This window comes from Takifugu rubripes, chromosome 1 (assembly GCF_901000725.2).
Source record: "Takifugu rubripes chromosome 1, fTakRub1.2, whole genome shotgun sequence".
Classification (NCBI taxonomy): domain Eukaryota; kingdom Metazoa; phylum Chordata; class Actinopteri; order Tetraodontiformes; family Tetraodontidae; genus Takifugu; species Takifugu rubripes.
In genome coordinates this window covers 8,259,863-8,281,703 of record NC_042285.1, presented here as the reverse complement: position 1 = coordinate 8,281,703, position 21,841 = coordinate 8,259,863, and the positions used below count along the sequence as shown (strand labels likewise).

At 40.7% G+C, this 21,841-nt stretch overlaps 2 protein-coding genes across 17 annotated transcripts in view; one reads left to right on the top strand and one right to left on the bottom strand.

The window, feature by feature from the left end:
* itgb4 (integrin, beta 4) overlaps positions 1-16,420 on the top strand; it is a 23,059-nt gene extending 6,639 nt beyond the window's left edge. For 3 of the 5 annotated variants that reach the window (XM_029835904.1, XM_011618529.2, XM_029835893.1), the window contains exons 6-43: positions 57-261; positions 345-441; positions 528-699; positions 924-1,187; positions 1,284-1,373; positions 1,454-1,576; positions 1,652-1,819; positions 1,899-1,975; positions 2,063-2,271; positions 2,379-2,482; positions 2,576-2,671; positions 2,813-2,945; positions 3,052-3,168; positions 3,531-3,649; positions 3,740-3,773; positions 3,847-4,041; positions 4,447-4,550; positions 5,286-5,344; positions 5,460-5,483; positions 5,570-5,718; positions 5,834-6,013; positions 6,101-6,249; positions 6,644-6,851; positions 6,940-7,257; positions 7,342-7,505; positions 7,608-7,788; positions 8,053-8,190; positions 8,275-8,457; positions 8,535-8,663; positions 11,996-12,163; positions 12,262-12,408; positions 12,716-12,850; positions 13,081-13,230; positions 13,611-13,799; positions 13,876-14,031; positions 14,144-14,308; positions 15,273-15,392; positions 15,486-16,420. In XM_029835904.1, the coding sequence (XP_029691764.1) occupies positions 57-261; positions 345-441; positions 528-699; positions 924-1,187; positions 1,284-1,373; positions 1,454-1,576; positions 1,652-1,819; positions 1,899-1,975; positions 2,063-2,271; positions 2,379-2,482; positions 2,576-2,671; positions 2,813-2,945; positions 3,052-3,168; positions 3,531-3,649; positions 3,740-3,773; positions 3,847-4,041; positions 4,447-4,550; positions 5,286-5,344; positions 5,460-5,483; positions 5,570-5,718; positions 5,834-6,013; positions 6,101-6,249; positions 6,644-6,851; positions 6,940-7,257; positions 7,342-7,505; positions 7,608-7,788; positions 8,053-8,190; positions 8,275-8,457; positions 8,535-8,663; positions 11,996-12,163; positions 12,262-12,408; positions 12,716-12,850; positions 13,081-13,230; positions 13,611-13,799; positions 13,876-14,031; positions 14,144-14,308; positions 15,273-15,392; positions 15,486-15,616 (5,550 nt within the window). In that variant the 3' untranslated portion in view covers positions 15,617-16,420. The remainder of the gene's footprint in view (positions 1-56; positions 262-344; positions 442-527; positions 700-923; positions 1,188-1,283; positions 1,374-1,453; positions 1,577-1,651; positions 1,820-1,898; positions 1,976-2,062; positions 2,272-2,378; positions 2,483-2,575; positions 2,672-2,812; positions 2,946-3,051; positions 3,169-3,530; positions 3,650-3,739; positions 3,774-3,846; positions 4,042-4,446; positions 4,551-5,285; positions 5,345-5,459; positions 5,484-5,569; positions 5,719-5,833; positions 6,014-6,100; positions 6,250-6,643; positions 6,852-6,939; positions 7,258-7,341; positions 7,506-7,607; positions 7,789-8,052; positions 8,191-8,274; positions 8,458-8,534; positions 8,664-11,995; positions 12,164-12,261; positions 12,409-12,715; positions 12,851-13,080; positions 13,231-13,610; positions 13,800-13,875; positions 14,032-14,143; positions 14,309-15,272; positions 15,393-15,485) is intronic. The other 2 variants (XM_029835898.1, XM_029835908.1) reach the window with 2 other exon arrangements.
* LOC101070558 (butyrophilin subfamily 1 member A1) lies at positions 16,331-21,841 on the bottom strand. 12 transcript variants are annotated; one of them, XM_029836153.1, is made up of 13 exons: positions 21,708-21,841; positions 21,398-21,441; positions 21,256-21,301; positions 20,721-20,826; positions 20,235-20,352; positions 19,844-19,942; positions 19,537-19,644; positions 19,230-19,388; positions 18,915-19,055; positions 18,704-18,755; positions 18,589-18,615; positions 18,204-18,230; positions 16,331-18,050 (listed from the first exon to the last, which is right to left on the bottom strand). In XM_029836153.1, exons 4-13 carry the CDS (start codon positions 20,750-20,752, stop codon positions 17,491-17,493), a joined length of 1,323 nt encoding a protein of 440 aa, XP_029692013.1. In that variant the 5' UTR covers positions 20,753-20,826; positions 21,256-21,301; positions 21,398-21,441; positions 21,708-21,841; the 3' UTR covers positions 16,331-17,490. The 12 variants fall into 12 exon arrangements, with proteins under 12 accessions (XP_029692013.1, XP_029692034.1, XP_029692040.1 ...); XM_029836174.1 differs by lacking the exon at positions 20,721-20,826 and having other exon boundaries at positions 20,235-20,398; XM_029836180.1 differs by lacking the exon at positions 20,721-20,826 and having other exon boundaries at positions 20,235-20,349.

Genomic DNA, 21,841 nt, shown 5'->3' with positions numbered 1-21,841 from the left:
CTTATGAGCTAATGTGTGTATTGGACTGAATTTTAACTTTGTCCTTTTTCTCTAAGGGGGAGCAAATCAACATGCAGCTTCTGAAGTCTCAAGTCTCCCCACAGCTGATGAGCATGAGTTTTCTGCCTGGAGAGGAGAAGATGGTGGATGTAGAGGTGTTTGCTCCAACCAAAGGTCCCCTTGATCTTTATATTCTTATGGACTTCTCCAATTCCATGTCAGATGATTTGGACAACTTGAAGAGAATGGGCAAAGAACTGGGTTAGAAACTCAAAAGAGAAAATGCTTTGCAAGGAAACATTTGTTTTCATTCTAGCATTGATGGGTAATGTGGTTTCTTGTAGCTTCATTAGTGGAGCAGCTGTCAGATGACTACACCATTGGCTTTGGAAAGTTTGTCGACAAAGTTATTGAGCCTCAGACAGACATGAGACCTGCAAAGTAAGAGACAAAATGTGACACCATTGCATTGGATGAAATTATGCTTTCGTGCGTCTGACCTCTTATTATTTCTTCAATTTTCTCAGGCTTGCTAAACCATGGGCAAACAGTGACCCTCCATTTTCTTTCCAAAATGTCATCAATCTGACAAGTAACTTGGAATTCTTCAACACCAAGCTCAAAAATGAAACAATATCTGGCAATCTGGATGCTCCTGAAGGAGGTTTTGATGCCATATTGCAAGCTGCAGTTTGTGGAGTAAGTAGGAAACACATATTTTTTTGCAGAATATCTGTAAATTCCAAATGCTTATTATGAATTTAAACATTAACATGGCGTTAATGTTTTCAACCTCGTAATGCCAAGTGGATAAAAAATTAACTAGGGCGAAAAAAAATTGATTTTCAGATTATAAATTCCTTTATTCTGTTAAAATCTGCACAGTTTGGATGCACCTGTTGAATTGTAAATTTTTAATGCAGGATAGGATTGGTTGGCGCAGTAACAGCACGCATCTACTCGTTTTCTCCACCGAGTCAGCCTTCCATTACGAAACTGACGGTGCTAACGTGCTATCGGGCATCGTAAAACGCAATGACGAGGGCTGCCACTTGGATCCAGCCGGGAAATACACACAAGACATATATCAGGATTACCCATCCATACCCACACTGGTCCGTTTACTGGGCAAACATAACATCATTCCAATCTTTGCTGTCACCAACCATTCTTATACATACTACCAGGTTGGTAAACTTTCCAAATGTGCTAAAATTTTACCATAAATTTCAAATTTTTTTGTGGTTAATATGACTATATTTTTTTCCTTTTTTCCCCCATAGAAACTCAAAGAGTATTTCCCCATTGCTGAGGTTGGTCTGCTGCAAGAAGATTCATCTAATATACTGCAAGTTATGGAAACTGCCTTTGAGGTAAAATTACATCTAATTTTGTGGCATTTTGAATAAAAATGTCTCAGACTGTTTGGTAAAGAATTTATTTGTCTTCTCAGAGTATCCGGTCTAAGATGAGCATCCGTGCTGAGGACAGACCCAAAGCTTTTGAAGCACAGTTTTTTTCTTCCAGTAAAAAACTTTCCAAATATGGAGATTTTGATTTCAAACCTGGAGAAATAGTAAGAAAAAGGTCCTCTCATTAAAATTTGAGGTTACAGCCAACAAATGAATATCTTGAACATGTTTGTTCACAGGGAAAGTTCAAAATGAGACTCAAAGCTCAGAGAATGATCGACGATGGGCCTGTCTGTCAGACTGAACAGGATGAAAGAGAGGGAACAATAAGAGTCAAACCAACAACTTTCAATGATGCTGTCAATGTTAAAGCTTCACTTTTGTGTCCAACATGCGAGTGTGAGAAGGTATGCGCACAGATTGTAATTGATGGACAACAAATGTTAAAAAGAGGATGCTTTAAAAATCATAACATCTCATTCACAGACAGTTGTCCAAAATGCTCCCAGGTGTCATGGCCAAGGTGACCTTGTATGTGGGAAGTGTCAGTGCCACGATGGCTGGTGAGAAATACACACTGATCATTCTACTTGAGTTATAATGGAAACATTTTTAACATCAGATTCAAGAAATGTTTCTCTCTCCTTCAGGCTAAGTACATTCTGTAACTGCTCAGCTAGTGCTTCGGCTCTGGTCACAGGCCAGTGTATAGGCCCAGGCATGACAGAGCCTTGTTCAGGCCGTGGAGACTGCATGGAATGTGGAACCTGTGTATGCTACAACCCAGAACAGTTTGAAGGACCCTACTGTGAATATGACAAGACCCAGTGTCAGAGATATGGAGGTTTCCTTTGCAATGGTACAGTGTTTGAGTTGTTAAAATAATATATTTTTTAATAAGTTGCATGTATTTATTGATAAATTGTTTAAAGTGTAATTATAAAAGGCCTTTGTTTTTATCTGTAGATCGCGGCTCTTGTGTTATGGGTAAGTGTACGTGCACAGAGGGATGGGAGGGAAATGCCTGCGAATGTCCTAAGAGCAACCAAACCTGTCTGGACAGCAAAGGCGTGAGTAGAAGCAGAAATTGTTCCCTGGGCTAAGATGGGACTTGGACAGTGCTACCAGACATCTGAGTTTTTGTGATGTCTTTGTCTGCACAGGGTGTTTGCAATGACCGAGGTAAATGTTTATGTGGCCGCTGTGCATGTCCATCCTCTGGTATTGAGATGACCTCAACCTGTGAGCCAAATTTCCAGGTGTGTGTGTGTGTGTGTGTGTGTGTGTGTGTGTGTGTGTGTGTGTGTGTGTGTGTGTGTGTGTGTGTGTAATGTCAAGGTATGTTAATATCCGGCTATTCCAGACCATCTTCACTGCAGGTATATTTGGTGTGATTCTAGGCTCAGTTGGGTGCATGTGAGGCTACAAGAAGTTGTGTCCAGTGCCAGGCCTGGAAGACCGGAGAGAAGAAAGACAAGAAAGATTGTGACGCGTGCCCCTTCACAGTTGTCATGGTTGATGAACTTAAAAAATGTAAGGACTGAGTCCAAATCCAGTCACTTTCAATTGAACAAAAAAAAAAAATACTTGGGAAAAACAGCAGAACCATTCTGATGGATTTTGATGGACTTGTTTCCAGCGGACCAGGTGCTTGATTCCTGCAGCTTCCGTGATGAGGATGACGACTGTACATACCACTACACAGTTGAAAACCCTAAAGATAAAGACTTGGAGGTCCAGGTGCTCAAAAAAAAGGGTGAGCGGCATGTTTTTTACCTGGGAATTTCAAAAATGACCATAGTTTATTAAGGATTACAAATTTTAAGCATGTAATTCTAAATTTTTAATTTGAATATAGCTTAAGTAGACAATTCTATTCCCAGTAAAAGCAACAACATCTTTATTTGTCATGAATACACCACACAACACATTGTCAATATTATTATCAAGACCGCTTTATTTAAATCTTCATTCTAATCTAACATTTTCCACTATAAAAATAGTGATATGTTAAATGTACTGCAATTGTTAATTGGAAGATAACATGATGACTGGGGAACTGTTAATTTTCTGTCTAATTTTCATTTGCAAATTATTGTTTTTATGGCCTGCTGTTAGACTGTCCCCCTGCCAGCCTCCTGTGGTTGCTCCCTCTCCTGTTATTCCTCTTGTTACTGCTGGCTCTTCTCTTGCTCTGCTGCTGGAAATACTGTGCCTGCTGCAAAACCTGTTGGCAGGTATGAACACTTCCATTCACACCCAGAAAGGATTGCTACTTATGCAGTATTTATCAGATCACATAAAACCTTCATTTTGTCTCAATACAGAGTTGTCTTGCTCTACTTCCGTGCTGTAGGAGAGGTAAAACACAGCTGTCCACATTTGAATCTTTTGTACTCTGATATGGGACTATACTGACTTTTGTTGTGTCCAGGACGGATGGTCGGCTGGAAGGAAGACGAGTATCTCTTCCGTCAGTCTTTGCTCACCTCAGATCATCTGGACACACCGATGGTGAGAACTGGCCCCCCGAAAGGAACTGATGTCGTTCGTTGGAGGGTCACCGATAACGTACATCGAGGACCCAATCACCCCCAGGCTATAGTAAAGCCCAACCCTAAAGAGATGAGTGAGTTATCAGATTTTGCTGTTGGACAAAGGTCCTGTTCACCTCTTGTGTTTTTCAGAAGTCAAAGAAGGAGTGGGAAGTGTTTCAGTTAGGGAACTGGGCTGAGAAGCTGAGGGGTCTCAGTTCAAGCCCTGCTACAGACAAAAACATGGCAAAGCATGGAAAGTGTTCTGGTAGTAGAGGGGAGTTGAACACTTTCAGAGCACTGCCGAGGTACCCTTGAGCAAGGTACCGAACCCACAAATGCTCACATATCATATCATCAGGGCCCCTGTGATGATCTGGAGATCCATTCAGGGCAGGACCTTTTGCCCATGCGTGCACCCTCCCTGTGACCCAAAAAGTGAAAAAGCAATTAAGAAGACAGGAATACATTTTCAGCCTGTTTCTTCTTTTCCTTTGTAGTCCCCTTCCCACTTTCCCTCCGGCTGGACAAGCTGTTTTTTGACAACTTAGCACGCCCAGAATCCAAAGACGCTGAACAGCTCCGCTCTGAAGTGGCTGATAATGTGAGTGTATTTTTTTCATGGCAGGTATATAGTATTTTGCATGTATGACATGCAAAATACTAATAAATAAAATACTAATAAATCAATTAATAAAATTACATTACATTACGTTGCATTTCTTATAAATATGTAAATAATACATTTTGGTAAAATATTTATACAAGACAAATGGCTAAATGAAAAAAGACAGACAAAATAAGTCATTACTGTTTGGCAGACCGATCTGGGTCTGTGACTCTAAATGGAAAATGGAAATTTGATTCCACTATGTTATCCATAAAGAATCGAAGTAGGAAAAAAAGCACATGGATAGTGTATACCCCACCAAGCAGGTCACTTCTCCACATATTGTGGTTTACACATGTAGTATATACAGTACATAGGCTGTTATTTAAAAAAAAGAATAACATAGAAGGTTGCTTAATGTTTAAACCCCCTTGGGATTTGATCTTGGTCTATGATCTCTGGAAAAGCAATGTCAAAGTCCCTCTGGAATCCAAAACATCACCAAAATGTAATCATCTATTTCTTGGCCCCTTGTCAACATTTCCTGAAAGTGTCATTAATATGTTCACAACATTTTGAGTTATTTTGTTCAAAAACCAGACAGCTGGCTATCACACAATCTTGGTGGAGATGGCAATGGTTATTTGTTGAAAAAAAATTCTTTAGTAAAACAGCAAAAATTCAAAGATGACACTGTTAAAAAAGTGCTGTGTTTATTTTTCCAACCAGCTCAATGAATTATACAAGCAGATTCCTTCCGCCCAGAAGGTACAGAAGACTGCCTTCAGGTGAGATATTTTCACATTGTCCATTTGTCTGTGACCTGTTCTTCAGTGGACCTTCTTGTTTGTTTTTGTAACAAAAGAAATGCAAATTAAATGGATTTTATTTTTGGACTTACAGAATGCAGAGAAATGCTGGAAAAAGGTAACACTGTGATTGAAACAATGCTATCCAATTTAAAACATTAGAGGATTAGATTTTCTAACCTTGTTCTCCGTTGTGCACTGCAGGCAGGACTACACAATTGTAGATACAGTCTTGTCTGCTCCTCGTAGTAGCTTCCCTGATATTGTCAAACTCACTGAGAAGAATGTCCAGTCTGGGCGCATGCATAATCTCAAAGTGGTTCCTGGCTACTACACCGTGGAAACTGACAGAGGTAATGAAGAGTATGCAGTTAAATAAATAAAACCAATGGATCACGGTCTGATCTCTGTTGAACAACTCATAATATTAATCATTATTGCGTTTTTACGGCAAATTTCCCTCTGCAGAGGCTATGGGAGCCATAGAGTTCCAAGAAGGTGTGGAGTCACTAGATGTCCATGTACCGCTTTTTGTTAAAGAAGAAGATGATGACAAGAAAAAGCTACAGCTGGAGGCAGTGGATGTGCCCCTGGGAATTGCTGATATCGCAAAACGCTTTGTCAACATTACCATCATCAAAGATCATGGTGAACAATCTGAGATTACAAGGATTTGCAATCATGAATTCATTTTTACATCTACTCGATTATGTATATTTCTCTCCTCTTTTCCAGCCAGCAGCATTTTCTCATTCCTTCAGCCGGCCTACACCTACAGCAGACAGGATGGTTTGGTCAACATACCAGTAAGCAGAGAAATTATCGAAGACGGACGTACTCAGGTGACTTACCGCACACGGGACCTCACAGCCAAGGATAAATTGGTAAGTTCATATAGTGGGATATCCTTGTACCCTACAAAAAAACATTTGACCTTTTACCTCCCACTACCACAATCCATGAAGAAGTTAGTCAGCGAGATAGGAGCCACAACTAATTTAACGGCAGCAATCAATTAGATTATGCATTAATACTTGGCATACTGTTTGTATTTGGAATTCTTTTGGAGCACCGAAAAGTCTGGTCCGGTCCGGTCTGACATTCGGACTACTCTGGGCTGATTCTAATTTACCTGCTGCATCCACTGAGGCAATTATATCATAGTTTTGGTGAAATAATAATAATAATAATTTTGAGAACTGCAAAAGGTCTTCACTTGGCTGGACCCCCATCTGCAACATAGCGGCGTTTTAATCCAGTTCTTCTTGTGTCTGTTAGGACTATGTGACAGTGGAAGGGGACTTAAACTATGGTCCTGGTGAGACCCAGAAAACTGTGCCTGTTCGTCTGCTTGAACTAGGTGAGAAGGATGGCCTGATGGAAGACAAGCAAATCAAACAGTTTGTCATGGATCTCAGTAACCCACGAGTCGGTGCCAAACTGGGACGTTACCCAAGAACCACTATCACCATCGCAGATGAACCGGGTAAATTCCCCACAAAGCACTTTACATTGTTACATTTTTGGAACATTTTTCAACATTCACATTTCACATTCTATCTTGTTCCACCCAGAGCCCAGTGTGATTATGTTCCAAAAGAGTACCCAGAATTTCACTACATCTGCCCCGACCTTCACCATACCTGTGGCCCGCAGTCGTAACCAGGACAGCCCAGCTACAATAAAGTGGCGCACCAAAAAGGCCCAGCGCTTTGACCTTTCTGGTACACTAAAGTTTAGCCCTGGAGAAACTGAGAAAAACATTCTGATTGATCCAAAGACCCTCCCTGGGCAAATCCAACCAGAAACCTTCCAGCTAGAGCTATTTGACCCAAGCAACAATGCTTCCATTGGAGAGAGGAAAACCACCATTGTCAATATCATCGATGGAGGTGAAACAAGATGATTTATTCTTTTGCATGACATGTTTTCTGGAGGTCCTAGTAATGAATCAGATTGTGTGGATTTTTCTCTAGGTCCAGAGATTTCCCAAAAGCAACAGAAGGGCTACATAAGCCCAAAAGCTAGTTTACCTGGTGGTTTTCTCTCTGCACCTTCGAACCCTAAAGCCAAAGCCACTGGACCCAGGAGCATCCACCTAAACTGGGACCCACCACCTGGTAATCCGATGGGGTACAAGGTAAATCATATCCACATCTATCGATCTTTCAGCATGAATCACAAGCTGTCATTTCTAATCAATGCATTTCTTACCTGTGTGTTTTTTCTCCCTGGAGTTTAGGTCAAGTATTGGATCTATGGTGACCCAGAGAAAGATGCTCAAGTGTTAGATGTGAAGAGTCCTCGTGCTGACTTAACAAACCTGTACCCTTTTTGTGATTATGAAATGCGAGTGTGTGCCTACAACACAAAGGGTGATGGCTATGAAACAGACATTGTTACCTGTCAGACACTGGAAGATGGTAATTGCTTTAGGTGGCTTGATTAGAATATTTATATTATTATCAGTAATTTTAGCCATATCTCCCCTAGTGTGAGTCCAATCTTTTATCTACTCATAAAATACATTCTGTTCTCTCTGTGGCTTTTTTTAAAACTAACTTTTAAAAACCTAATAAAACTAAAAGGTTGTAAGTAGTCTAAATCTTTTACCGAGTTTATATTTGCATAATGAATATATTGATGAATGCCCTGCTAAGGAACATTTCCTTTTACATGTCCTGCAGTACCTGGTGAACCTGGACGTCTGGCCTTCAATGTCATAAGCCCAACTGTCACTCAGCTGAGTTGGGCGGAGCCTGCAGAAACCAATGGAAACATAACAGCATATGAGGTCATATATACACCCATTGATGATGAGCTGAGTAAGAACCTGACCCCCCAAACAGAGAAAAAGTTATAGAAATATTTACATTTCATGGTTCTAATTCTAAGCATTGTTCTTGCAGGCCCCGTGGGTCCTCCAAAGAAAGTACAGATTGACAATCCCAAGAAGAGAATGCTACTAATTGAGAACCTTCAGAATGCCCAGACTTACCAGTACAAGGTCCGAGCCAAGAACAGTGTGGGTTGGGGCCCCTTCAGAGATGCTAGCATTAACCTGGCATCACAGCCTAATAGACCGCTGTCCAGTAAGTCAAAATATGAGTGACAGGTCCATCTGTATTTATAGTGAAGATCTAATTCCCCTTCTCTTGCTTTTTCTTAGTACCCATCATCCCAGATATTCCTATTGTGGATGCAGAGGCTGGAGATGAGTATGACAGCTACTTGATGTACAGCAATGAAGTGCTGAAGTCCCCAACTGGCTCCAAGACTCCCAGTGTCTCTGGTGATGGTGGGTACCCAGAAACAAAACCACACTGTGACAGATTACTTGATCTGTATTGGAACTATTTTTGGAACCATTAGGATTAGAAAGATTAGCTTTGTCACTCCCTGCCTTTCTCATTTCCAATTCTTCTGTTAAACACATTTCCATGCAACATCAAGTAGTAGCAGTATGATTTGACTGGTGAGGGGATGTAAGCTCGCACATTTTAATGTCATCGTGGTTTGATAAGTGAGTATATGTATGCGCTGTACATGATAGTATATGGTGTTAAGCACTAAGTATACAATAACCACTAACAATGTCATCTGTAATCATCCATGACTACTTGTGGCAAAGTGGAATTCCTGATGCTGCAGGATATCTTTTGCAAAAATGTGTTTTGTGGAGAAAAATATTCCTAGAACTGATAGTACCTAATTCCTGCCTCTTGTGGGACAAAAAACGTCATCATTGATCATTTAGAAGACAAAGATAAATGCACCAAATCAGTCAAATATTGCGATATATTTATAGTTTTGTACTCTTTATGGAGTATATTCAATATGCTATTAAAATAATGATGAATATTAGATTTAGCAATTAGTCATTAATTTTGTATATTTATTACGTAATTATAATTTAATTAAAAAGATTTGTGTTTACTAGAATTTAAATAGTCTTTGGCCTGCTTGCTTCTCTCCGACCCTAAACACAAGGCTGGGAATATGTCAAGTTGGTGGGGTCCAACCTGGATCTCCGTAAGGTGGCGTGGCAAAAGCGAGTGGACATCATCCCCAGTCGACTTAGCAAAGACTCGAGCTCAGACGAAGCCCCCCACCTCAGCCATACCCCCACATTTTTGCCAGGTGAAGATTGCGCTATCAAAGCCACAGATAGATAGGCAGGAGACTGGCATGCTGGCTGGCAGGTGGCATTGAAACCATCCAGTGTTTCTCTTCTGCCCAGCTTGATTTGATCCTTTGAATATTTGTCAAATCATGTAGAACCCCACCGGCAGCTATCCTATCTTTCTTCCCATCTGCCAGTTAGGACCACATCCGAGGTTGATGGCGAGTTGCTTTTCCAGGGGCCTATCTCTCTATTTTCGCTTCATCCCACTGGGAAGGCAGTGAGCATGAACCGGTCTTCAGTGTGTACAGGCTTAGTGGCTGTGCAGCTGTAAGGTAGTAATAGTTTTGCATCTCTACAGGGCAGTGAACAGGATATGCACTCAGGAATTTGCATATTTCTGATTCCAGGGGGTTAAGTTGTTGCTTAGACAAATACCAACACACAAGCATATACACACACGTGTTTGCGCGTTCCCCATGTGTCGTGCGCAAAATAAATTTCATGGAAAATCTGTCTTTGAATTGTTTTTGTGACGTGCCAGATCTACAGGGCACATTACAAACAACAATTGCCTTTTAAGTAGAAATAAGTATGTGCCAGCTTAATCAAATTTCAAAGAAATATGCAGCAAACAGTCACTGTCATTTATAAGGACAGGACAAAGGATCCTATCAGGGAGTCTACAGTGTTACAATTACTGAAAAAAGAATGTTGGTGCAACAGATATGCAATGATAAAAACATAATGTTGCAGTGATAAACTATTCAAAAGACCATGTTACGTGTGTAAATTATGTATAGTCAAGATACAGTTATAATTAGCATTCAGTGAAGTCAACTGTAGCTCCTGTTTTTCCAGTTGCCTGTAGATGATGCAATTCTAAACAGTTACTTTGATGTGTAAGTGGTCAGATCTCCAGGCCTGAACCCAATGCTGTGACTTCTGTAGCCTGGCTGCGCTTGGTCTTGGGCTGCTTGACATCATCCGCCCTACATGGTTCAAATCGGAATGATTCAACTCTTAACAGTACTACAGTGGTATGAGAAAGTTTGGGCCCCCTTGACATTTGGCATTATTTTTATTCACCAATCATTGGCTGTTTTAATTCACAACTTAATTTTGATATATCAAATAACTGATGAACACAATCATATTTCAGCAGTGAAATGAGGTTTATTGGGTTAACAGAAAATGTGCAATATGCCCAAAAAAACAAAAAAAAGGCCTGTGCATAAATTTGGGCACCTTAATAGAAAAATCATATTTGTATTTAGTAGAGCCTCCTTTTGCAAAAATAACAGCCTGTAGATGCTTTCTGTAGCCACCAATGAGTGTCTGGATCCTGGATGATGGTATTTTGTCCCATTCCACCTGGCAAAACCTCTGCAATTCAGTGACATTTGAAGGATTCCGAGCATGGACAGCCTGCTTCAAGTCATCCCACAGATTCTCGATGATATTCAAATCTGGGGACTGGGTACTGGCCACACAGCCCCACAGCATGATGGAACCTCCACCAAATTTTACTGTGGGAAGCAGGTGTTTTTCTTCGAATTCTGTGTTCTTTTGCCGCCATGCATATCGCCTCTTGTTGTGACCAAACAATTCAATTTTTGTTTCATCAGTCCACAGTATCTTATTCTAAAATGATATTGGCTTGTCCACATGTTCTTTCGCATACCTCAGGCGACTCAGATTGTGACGACTGTAAAGAAAAGGCTTCTTCCGCATCACTCTTCCGTACAGCCCTTCCTTGTGCAAATTGTGCTGTATCATTGACCGATGCACAGCGACACCGTCTGCAGCAAGATATCCTTGCAAGTCTTTGGAGGTGGTCAGTGGTTTGTTTTTAACCATTCTGACCATCCTTAATCTTTGCCTCTCTGCAATTCTTCTTGGCCTACCGCTTCTGGGCTTAACAAGAACTGTGCCCGTGGCCTTCCATTTCCTCACAATGTTCCTGACAGTGGAAACTGACAGCTGAAATCCTTTGGACAGCTTTTTGTAACCTTCCCCTAAACCATAATGCTGGATAATCTTGATTTTGAGGTGATCAGAAAGTTGTTTTGAGGCTCCCATGTTGCAGCTCTTCAGAGGAGAGTCAAACAGAATGAGAACTGGCATTTGGCCACCTTAAATACCTTTTGTCATTAAGTTCAAGGCTTAATGAGCTCACCAAACCAACTTTGTGTGTCCAATTATCTTGTGATGATTAGTTACAGGCCACCAAAGCAACAAAATGACAAGGGTTCCCACATTTTTGCACAGCCTATTTTTTTACATTTGATTTAATTTCATACAATTGCATACTATGAATACTTAAAATCTGTGTTTGGAAATCAAGCTAACACTTGGCTCTTATGGGCAAATGAAGGACATGCCACCAAGATAATTTTGTGTGAAGTCAGAGTCTATTATTACACAACCTCAGGGGGGGTGCCCAAACTTTCTCATACCACTGTATATTCTCTAGATTAACAGAGCTGGCTTGTGGTGTTTTACAGATTTCTTCATGAATGGGAAGTGGGAACAGAGCCTCCTTTCGCCGGGGGGATCGGGTATCCGCAACCTTTCAGCATCATCCTCTCCCATGTCTACGCTGAGCTCAAACTACAGAGGGGCTGGTGGATCTTTTAACACAGAAACAACCACCACTTACTTGTCTGGACCAGGTAGGATTTGCATAAGACGTTTGTGCAAATGGAGTGAAATTCACCCAAAATGTCAGGGTATGATGTTCATTATCCTTTATTCTTTCCTCCTGTGGTAGGAAGCTCTCAACGAACCAACATGAGTGGAGGACTTCACACATCAGAGGTGACCATGAGGAAACGCTCAGAGAACAGAGTTTACACAGATGAAAACATTCGGGACTCTATCGTCATGGGAGAATTGTCAAGCAAGTTCCCAGATTTTGGTAAGCTTTAGGGGTTTGGTTCTTTTCAAATGACAGAGAACATATTTGGGCTATACAAACAGCTGGAAGGATAAAATTCCTCAAGAGTAGGAATGAGCAAGGGTTTGGGGCTTGTGGCTAGCTGGGTTGGTGCTGTTCACTACACAGAAAGCTTACCATTGCTGACTTTGTGGGTGCTCACTATCACTGTTGCTTCTACCATTTCCCTCCTCTTCCTTCCCTTTACCACCTTCACCTGACCCCTACCAACTGTGTCTTTGACTGTCTGCATTGTCTTCCTCGCTTCTCTTGCTTAATGCGCCATCAGGTGGGTTCAGCTACAGTAGGATGCAGAGCAGTCCTCAGAGCCCCCACAGCTACAGTCTGCTTCAGGGTTCAAGGGAAAGGACCCAGTCTTCAGACGTCAATGAAGCCCTTTTTAATCTGGATAGGGTGCTCCATGGTAAGTTTGTAGCATATGTGCATGGTTGTGTTTACTGGCTGTGATGAATAGGCCATCCTTCTTTGGTGTTTTGAATCCAGCTCCGGTGTTTCCCTTAATACTGTTATTTGCAATTTAGTATTGAATGTGTCACGTTTAAAGCTTGGAGTGTACATATTGTTTTTACCTATATCCAAGATTAATTTTTGCTTACTACTTACTGAATTACTTATTTACTCCTTACCTATTAGATGCACGTCTTTCCCCGGGCGTTCCTGACACCCCAAGCAGGTTGGTGTTTTCTGCTTTGGGTCCGACCGCCCTGAAGGTGAGTTGGCAGGAACCCCACTGTGAAAGAGACATCCTGGGCTACTGCATTATATATCAGCTACTTAACGGAGGTGAGCTTTGCTTCTATTAATATAACGGTTCAAGAATTATTTTATTTGCAGTTATTCTTAAAAAAATTGGTCACATTTCAATTTAATCTTCAGTGACATTTCATTCCTTTTTATTTCAGGCATTTAGAGAGATTAAATCCGTAGCTAATCTTGAAATGTTTAAAAAATACTCAAGTAATGCAAAATTCAATCAAATCAGTTTACTTAAATAAACTATATGTTTTTCATACATTCACTAAATGTATATACTTTCACAAAAAGATGTTTGCTATCAGAGGTCCATTTAAAATGTAATATACTCAAAATGTTTTTTTAAGGGGAAATCAAATTTAACATTTGTTTTAATGTTTTGGTGTTAAACATCCATGTACGATCTCCAGGTGAGGTGAAGCGCATTAATGTGACAAACCCAGCAGAGAACTCGGTGATCATCCAAGACCTGCTGCCCAACCATTCTTACCTGTTTAAGGTAAAGGCTCAAAGTCAGGAGGGTTGGGGTCCAGAGAGAGAGGGCGTCATCACCATCGAGTCTGCTGTCGACCCCAGGAGTCCACTGTCCCCCATGCCAGGTACAGATTGTGCTGAACTCTTTTGACATCCTCTTGGAGGAGCCATGTCTGTCATCTTATCCTTTTATTCCTGAAGGTTCCCCATTCACACTAAGTACCCCCAGTGCTCCGGGACCCCTGGTCTTCACCGCTTTAAGCCCAGATTCCTTGCAGCTCAGCTGGGAGAAACCTCGTAAACCAAATGGAGACATCCTTGGCTATGTTGTCACCTGCGAACAGCTGCATGGTGGTGGTAGGGCTTGCGGTTTTACATAATCATTACAGATGTATACATTACTGATTTAACTTAACTATAACCTAATTATAGTTTTCCCTTTACATAATTTTTTCTTGGTTTCTTTCAGGAGATGTTCGGACATTCCAGGTGAATGGCGACAGTACAGAGATGAGTCTGACCGTCCCAGACCTGGTTGAGAATGTCCCCTACAAGTTTAAGGTCCAGGCTAGAACTACACAGGGCTTCGGTCCAGAGAGGGAGGGGATCATTACAATTGAGTCTCAGGATGGAAGTAAGCCAAATCCCACTGATACTGATACTCCGACAGATGCACATGTGAATAATAATTTTAAAAAACTCCATATGTTTTGACAACAAACAAAAGCAGGCTGTCACATTTTAGCAACTGTATAAGGCATCCTAATGTGTACTTTTTCTGTTTATAAATTTGTATAATTATAAAATCCCATTTTCTCCACCAGAAGACATCAGGGTAATTACCAACAGGTAATTTAACATGTCTGTCCACTAGAATGGCAGCCAGAAGCCCAATTTGTTGCAGATTTTTTTATTCATCTGTTTGAAAAACTTTCCGAGGAGACTTGGAATTACCTTCTAAGAGGTCTTTAGACCTTTTTCCACTGCAGGAACTTTTGGTATTCCCTCAAACTTCGACATCTTTCCACTGAAATTACCTGTGAAATTTTTTTCCCCGACCCCAAATAAAAGTACTCACCAGAGGGGTAGGACTTTTCTGAAGGAAGATTACAATTTGAAAGTCTATGGAAAAATAGCTGACAAGCTGGTGCAGTTAAGAAATGCAAGCAAACTTAGTAGAAGCTGAAAGCCCACAAAAGGCACAGTGGGTCCAAGCACAGTACCACTCCATCAGCTTAATCTGAGTAAATTTTCTTTGAGGTGAAAACTTCAAAAGCTCTGAGGTGCTGTAGAAATAGAAGTAACACAGATTACCGTACCTGGAATGTTCTACCCAAGTGCTAAAATTCCTGGAAATAAAAGCTGGTTTAAAAGCTGGTGGGAAAGGGGTCGTGTTTGTGGAAACCACAGCGAGCACATCATTTTTGGGGATAAGATGGAGGGCATAAGAGCCTATTAATCAGGACAAGGTATTTTTTTTGTTTTACCATCAGTCATAGAAGAGTAGGGGAATTACCACACCATGCTTTTTAACATTATTTTACAAAACCCTTTAATCATTTCTAATGTACCAGTATGTCTTTTCTTGCTCCCTGTAGGCGCTTTGTCTCAGTACAATAATCAATCAATGGTGAGACGAGATGTTTTCCACATGCCAACAGAGGTCAGCACACGAACTAATGTGTCTCACACCGTAGTCAATGATCCCTTCTTCTCAGGTACAAATTAAGAATTGGTTTAACCTCCATTCTGCTGAAATCCAGAACGTATTTACACACGTCTGTTCACATGTCCCTTCTGTTTGTCGACAGAAGGGATGATGATGACCACACAGCACATGGAGACAAGCGGCACGGTCACCCGTCAGGTCACCAAGGAAGTGGTTCAGAGAAGCGTCATGGGAGGAACCACCATCACCAAGAAGATGTTTTATGAAACTTAACAAGAACCCAATCAGCAAAGATCTCAACAAATGTCAAAATTTCATAGCACTCAAACATGAGAAAAATGTCTCTGTGTGTTGTGCATGTGTGCAGGTGTGTGTATGTGCGTCTGCCTATATGTTAGCAAAAAGGTTTCCATGTAGTGAGTAGGTAGAAGGCCATTATGTCATATCTGTTACACACTGTGGCCTCTATTTGACATGTATTCGCACATTGTCTGCTATCTTTATACTGGTTTCTGTATAAGTGAATCACATCTTGCTCCTCTGGTTAACACAGATAAGATGCACAGGTGTTTTAAACCAGTGCAGTAATCTGACTTCAGTACAGTAAGCTTGAGTGACCTCTTCTCTTCTATTCGTCTGTGTGCCAGCTGATCTTATCCTGAGTCATCAAGAGCGTAAACATTGATTCTGTGCTTTTGTTGATAGATTTGTATTATAGTAAGAGCCTTTTAGCAAACATATTTAATACTTTTAAAGATATTTTTACTTAAAAAGAGCAAGAATAAATCACAGGCAAGACCATTTCAAAGTAATTAATAGAATAGAGCAATGGATTTTAGAGTATTTAAGAAAAATATGCAAGTCAGAAAGATTGTTTTCCCAATGATCTATGTTTTGTAATACAGTAAGATTTAAAAAAAAAACACAAACACTGTGGGTAAATGGGCTACCTTCTCACCAAGAAAAAGAAATACACACGTTTTTGTACTTGAGATCATTGCTTTCTGTATCCTTTACATATTTGCATGTTTCCCCTTTTATTCAGTCCTAATGCACTTAATAAACTTTTAAAATAAATAGCACAATTTCTACTACTGTATTTTTGCAGTGAAGACAAGATGAAATATTTACATTTCATTTATTGATAAAAGAGAGGTAAACATAAACAAAGCTCACTCATGACAGATGTTTGCAGTAGGCTGAGACAAAGAATAAATCAGAACGAAATCTAAGTTATACCTGCACTCATCTAGTTTGACTCATTAGTTGACTACATGCATCTATTGCATTTGTGAAATATTTATATTTTCACATTGAAAAGTTAAAAAAGGTCATAAAAATATTTTTTTAGGCTCCTGTAATCCTAATAACCCTGAAAATTATTCAGCTATAAACATGGCTGAGTTTTAAGTCCCAGAAAAACAGACTTAAAATGCTTATTTTTACTATAGTCAAAAACACTCTTCATGCAGATTTGCCCACATGTGGGCATATGGGGGTAGATTTCTACCTAGCTGCTCATGAAGGCAAGTAACAATCATATTCATGCAAGATTAACTTAAAAAATACAATAAAAATGCAGATGTGGAAATTGATTTTAAATGTATTTGTCTATAAAGATTGTAGAGTTCCAGAGTTGTATCTAAACCGTTTTGCAGTCACTTTCTCAAACGGAAAGAGGAAAAAACTAACATACAACACAAAACAAAATAAACCTTATCCATGTTTTTATGCTAAATGATATTGGTAAAGGGAATCCTTCAAGATGACACCAAAAACACTCTCACAACGAGAAACAATGCAGGGCCAGAGAAATAGATTTTATACAAGGAGATTTGGTCAGCTCAGTTTCGTACATGATCATAGAGTTCTGACCCATTTATTTTACTGCTGACATAAACATGCCCATTAACTAATGTTGTTAAAGGAGTCCATTAACTTTCATGTCACCGTTGTTTATGAGCATTCTTGTGTCTTGTTATGAATGAAAGACATTTTTTTCTTTGTTAGGTAAATTTGTGATTGAAAGTTGAATGCAGATTGATCTTGATCCAAACAGAAAAGGCAATCTGCAGATTGGGTTTTTGATTTCACTGAATCAAGAAGCTTATAAAAGCAGGACCAGGTTGTTGCTGAGGGTCTACCAGTCAGGTCCAGAGGCAGGGCCCGGGGCAGAGGCATGGCTGCCGGACATCAGCAGGTCGAACCACCAGGTCATTGAGCACCTCCACAGTTCCAAACAGAGGGTAAAGTTTCTCAGTGAACTTCTCATTGTAGGTGTAGAGGTGTGACCGTTTCTCCACATCATAGAAGGACAACTGGCCTTGTTCGTAGTCCAGGAGCACCCCAACTTTCCTCGGTGTTACCCTCTGTGACAGCTGGGTGGTAGGAACCGTCAGGGCTTTCAGGTCTGTGCCCCTCTCCAGACGTAGGGTCAGGTATCCTGTATCTGTGTTGAGGGAGCGGAAGCCCTGCCTTGCTGCTGATTCTTTTGCCACACCGAGCCGCCAATCCCGCTCACCTACCTCCACCTCCCAGTAGTGGCGCCCACTGGTGTAGCCCACCTTGCCCACAGCACACCACCAGCCATCAAAGCGCTGTCGGCCCTGTGGGACTTCCTGTAGCTCCAGGCCACACCGCATATGCTTTTCATCACTGGAGATAATCAAGTTTGCGTTGGCTGAATTGCTGTCCAGAGTCACATCCTCTGTGAAGAACAGATTAGATACTGTAAGTGGTAATGGATTACAAAGAAATAAGTCCATTTAGTAAAATATTCATGGTATATAGCACATAGCACACTGTACTGCTCATGAAATTACTTCCCTTCATAATTAATGTAATTTCACAGTTTTCATACCTGCAGCATCACAAATCCAGTTCCACACTGTAAAGATTGAGCACAATACATTGTTTGAAGCATGTATTTTTGAATTGGTAGTCTAAATAATATAAACAAGTTGTGTTGTTTACAGCGTTTCTGCTGCCCCGTGTCAAAGCTGTCAATGACAGCTTTCAATAGCAAAAACTCACTGAAATCCTGAGTCAATCCAAATCTACCACTACAGATTTGCTGCTATTGCAGATGTCTATATATCTTCGAATTTGCTCTAAACAACTAAGTGAAAGAAGATTACCCAGCCTAAAAACTAATTAACTTGTTTCCTTGATTGCCACCATCATTATACAATTTGACATTGCAGTCAAAGCTGTATCAAACACAGGGATTTCATTTAAGGACTCACCACTGTGAGGTATGTAGCGGAGGGCATCTGAAAAAACAAAATGGTCCTTTTGATTGTATCAAGAAGACTGACAGTGCTGTTGTTTGTCTGCATGAAAGAAAAGATAGACCCTCACCAACAAACTGTGTCCTCTGTTTTCTTACCAGCCACTGCTTAGTCACATCCCTCTGTGCACACAAATGCAAAAACATACACACACATAAAGGACAGTAAAGACAAAATAGGTCAAGGTGAATTTAAGAATCAAATGATACATTTCAGTTTTTACACCTAAAAGAATGAGAAGTTCATTGAGAATTCTAAAAGTATTAATGTGACATCCCAACCTTGACAGAGCTGTCTGCATTCAGCACAGCCAACATGATGAGCTCTACAGCTGGAAGCAGGTTTGGCAGACGTCCCCGCTTCCACTGGAACTCCAGGTCATCCAGCATCATGAGCACAGGCTCGCCGGGCCACACAGTGGGCTGTAAGCAGAGGATGAGCAGACACAAAGACTTACTCCATTGTTTATTTCCAGTGCCGAGGTGACAATGATTAGGGAGGTCAGGGTTTAGCCTAATCATCTTTATGAGACTTTAGGATGGAAGTGGGTCACGCTTTAATCATGCAGTGTCCTTATTGTTCACCTATACACTTACCTGAGGTCTGCTTTTAATCTCCCGTGTCCAGTCCATTATCGTCCTTTTGTGTGACACGATGTCATGCTCCCCGCCTGCCTCCAGCATGCACAGCAGGTGTAGCTTCCATTCTTTCTTCTCCAGCTTTTCACACTGGGATTCATACTGGTCAGTTCTTATCTGAACAAGAAACACCCAAATAAATCAATTATTATCAGGTTATAAAAAACAAGCCATTAAGTGAAACGTCTGAGCAGAAAAATAGATTTGGAGCTGTAAATTTAAGACCAAAAACTAGTGTCTAATTATAGGTGACACGAGTACGTACCTGGACCCTGTTCTGTAACTCAGCAGCCCATTCCAGGATAAAATCTCGGCACACACTGGCTGGCCAGATGTCTTCACTGGTCCAGATGTGAGAGAGGATGTTTGACCTCTGTGGTACAATGACAGAATTAAAATACACTAGTGCGATTCGTAAAGTGGACACTTTCAGTGAAATGTCAAAATATAACTAGTAAAACGATCAAGTTTAAATATTCCCAACTGTTGTTGTTGATGTGTCCTACATCTATATCTGTATAGTGAAGATTCAAAGCCGTTGTCTAAGTGAAATAAAGAAAGAGAAGTCTTACCTGGCATACTTTGTTGAGCTCTCTTGAAAGCTCCATAATAAATAACTGACTTTCCACTAGTGGCTCCTTCTTCTGAAGTTTCACTTGTTTACGAGATTCCTGAAGCAAAGAAAAAATGGGGAATTTTCCTCCAGGAAATTGTGATTTTGCAAATCAATAACAACACAAAGTCATTAGATCACTAATTCCTGTGATGTTTGTGACTTCTAATTTTACTCAATACTCAAATTGGAATACTTCAGCAATTTAGATCAGCAATTTAATTATTTGTTGTCCAGATTTAATTGAAAAATCTAAATTTGCAATAAAACACAAATGTTATGCTGCAAAAAAGGGCACCGTCACAAGAGAACTTAAGTACAAAGCTAGTTTAGTCGGTTATTTGTCAAACCTTGAGTCGTATCTTGAGCTTTTTGGCCGGTTCAATAAGGAACCGCAAGCACTCCTTCATCATGGTGGTAGTTGGGGAGTGAGAGAGAGGTCTTGTGATGATGAAAAGCTTTAGCCTGCTGGCACACAGTCGGTCAAAGCTAAAACAGCTGACTGGGTTCAAATCTGTAATTTATGAGAAGTGGTGAAATGGAAAGTGAGAAAGAGAGGAAAAGCACTGCAGAACTTTCATCCCAGCTCTGCAGAGTCCACTGAGAGCTCATTAGAATCTGAAGCTGCAATAGGAGGAAGCAGGCGCCCACAAAGCAAACCTACTCAGTAAACACACGTTAGACCAAAGCAAGCAGAATAGGCAGCATTAATGCAGAAGAGGGGGATTTGCTGGGATCCGTGGGTCACAGAAATGGTAAAATCATTCCTGAGGAGATCTGAGGCAACAGTCTTTTTTTAAAACACTGCGGAGGGTGCGGGGGAATGTTTGGAGTACTTTGCTGTTGATTCAGCAGTCCGCCTCTGCATGTTTGCTGTTCTGAAGGGATTTGCTGATCCTTCTGGAGTTTAGGGGGTGGCAGTTGAGCTTGAGAGTGCTGAGACTGACAGTAAAGGATGAAAAATGTAAGTGCAAAAGCCTGATACTCTGAATAGGCAATGTAGACTGTCAATCTGACTGATTTGGGGCAAAAATAATGGATGGATGTTTATCTGTTGCACACAAAAAAGAATGATTAATCATTAAATCCCAAGGGAGGGGTCAGGGGAGTACTGTGGTCTGCCTGGGACAGGCCCCATGCAGTATGGGCCAGCACAGCTTTTGTAATGTTAGTGTATATATTCCAGTCATGGCATTAGTCACACGTCAGTCAACCAGTCAATCATGTGTCTACACGAGTGCTCCAGGATAACGTCAGCTCACTATGAGTTTGTTAACTAATCAAACATTACAGCAAGTATCACTTCAGTAAAAAAAAAAAAAAAAGAAAAAAGAAAAAAAGAAAAAGAAAAACGTAGATACGTTTACTAACCTCTTTGTGTATGTAGTGTGTGCAGGGTATTCACACAGTTGTCCTGCTGTGTTTTGGGTTGCAAAGACACGCCGTGGGCAAAAGGAAGCAGATAAGATTAGAGAATATCCAGGATTATCACCGGTGTCACTGTTGTACGAACCCAAGAGGTGGATTTCTATTTTGGGACTGACGGACAACCTCTGCCTGTCAGCATCCAAACAGAAAAACAGCCGTCGCCATAATGAGAACGAATCATTAGAAATAAGTGCGCTGTAGCCATGGCTGTTGTCAGGAAATTAGCATTTAATATAGTAATATACTGCAAAAGAATTAGACACCTACAAATGCAAAACGTAAATAGTATGCAATCCAGTCACTATTATTCCAGTATCATAGCCTCCAAAGCAGCACGATTATATGCGTTTCTCTGATTCAAGTTGTTGCTATGCAGAGAAAACATCGATTCTGACCTGTTCCTATGGGGATTTTCTAGCGGCGGATAACTTTGAGCGGCTCTTCTGTTGCCTGGTCAATCATTCAGTCCTCCGCCATCCCGCAACTGCTGCTCAACTGCGACACGAGACACCGTGCGCGAGATAATCTG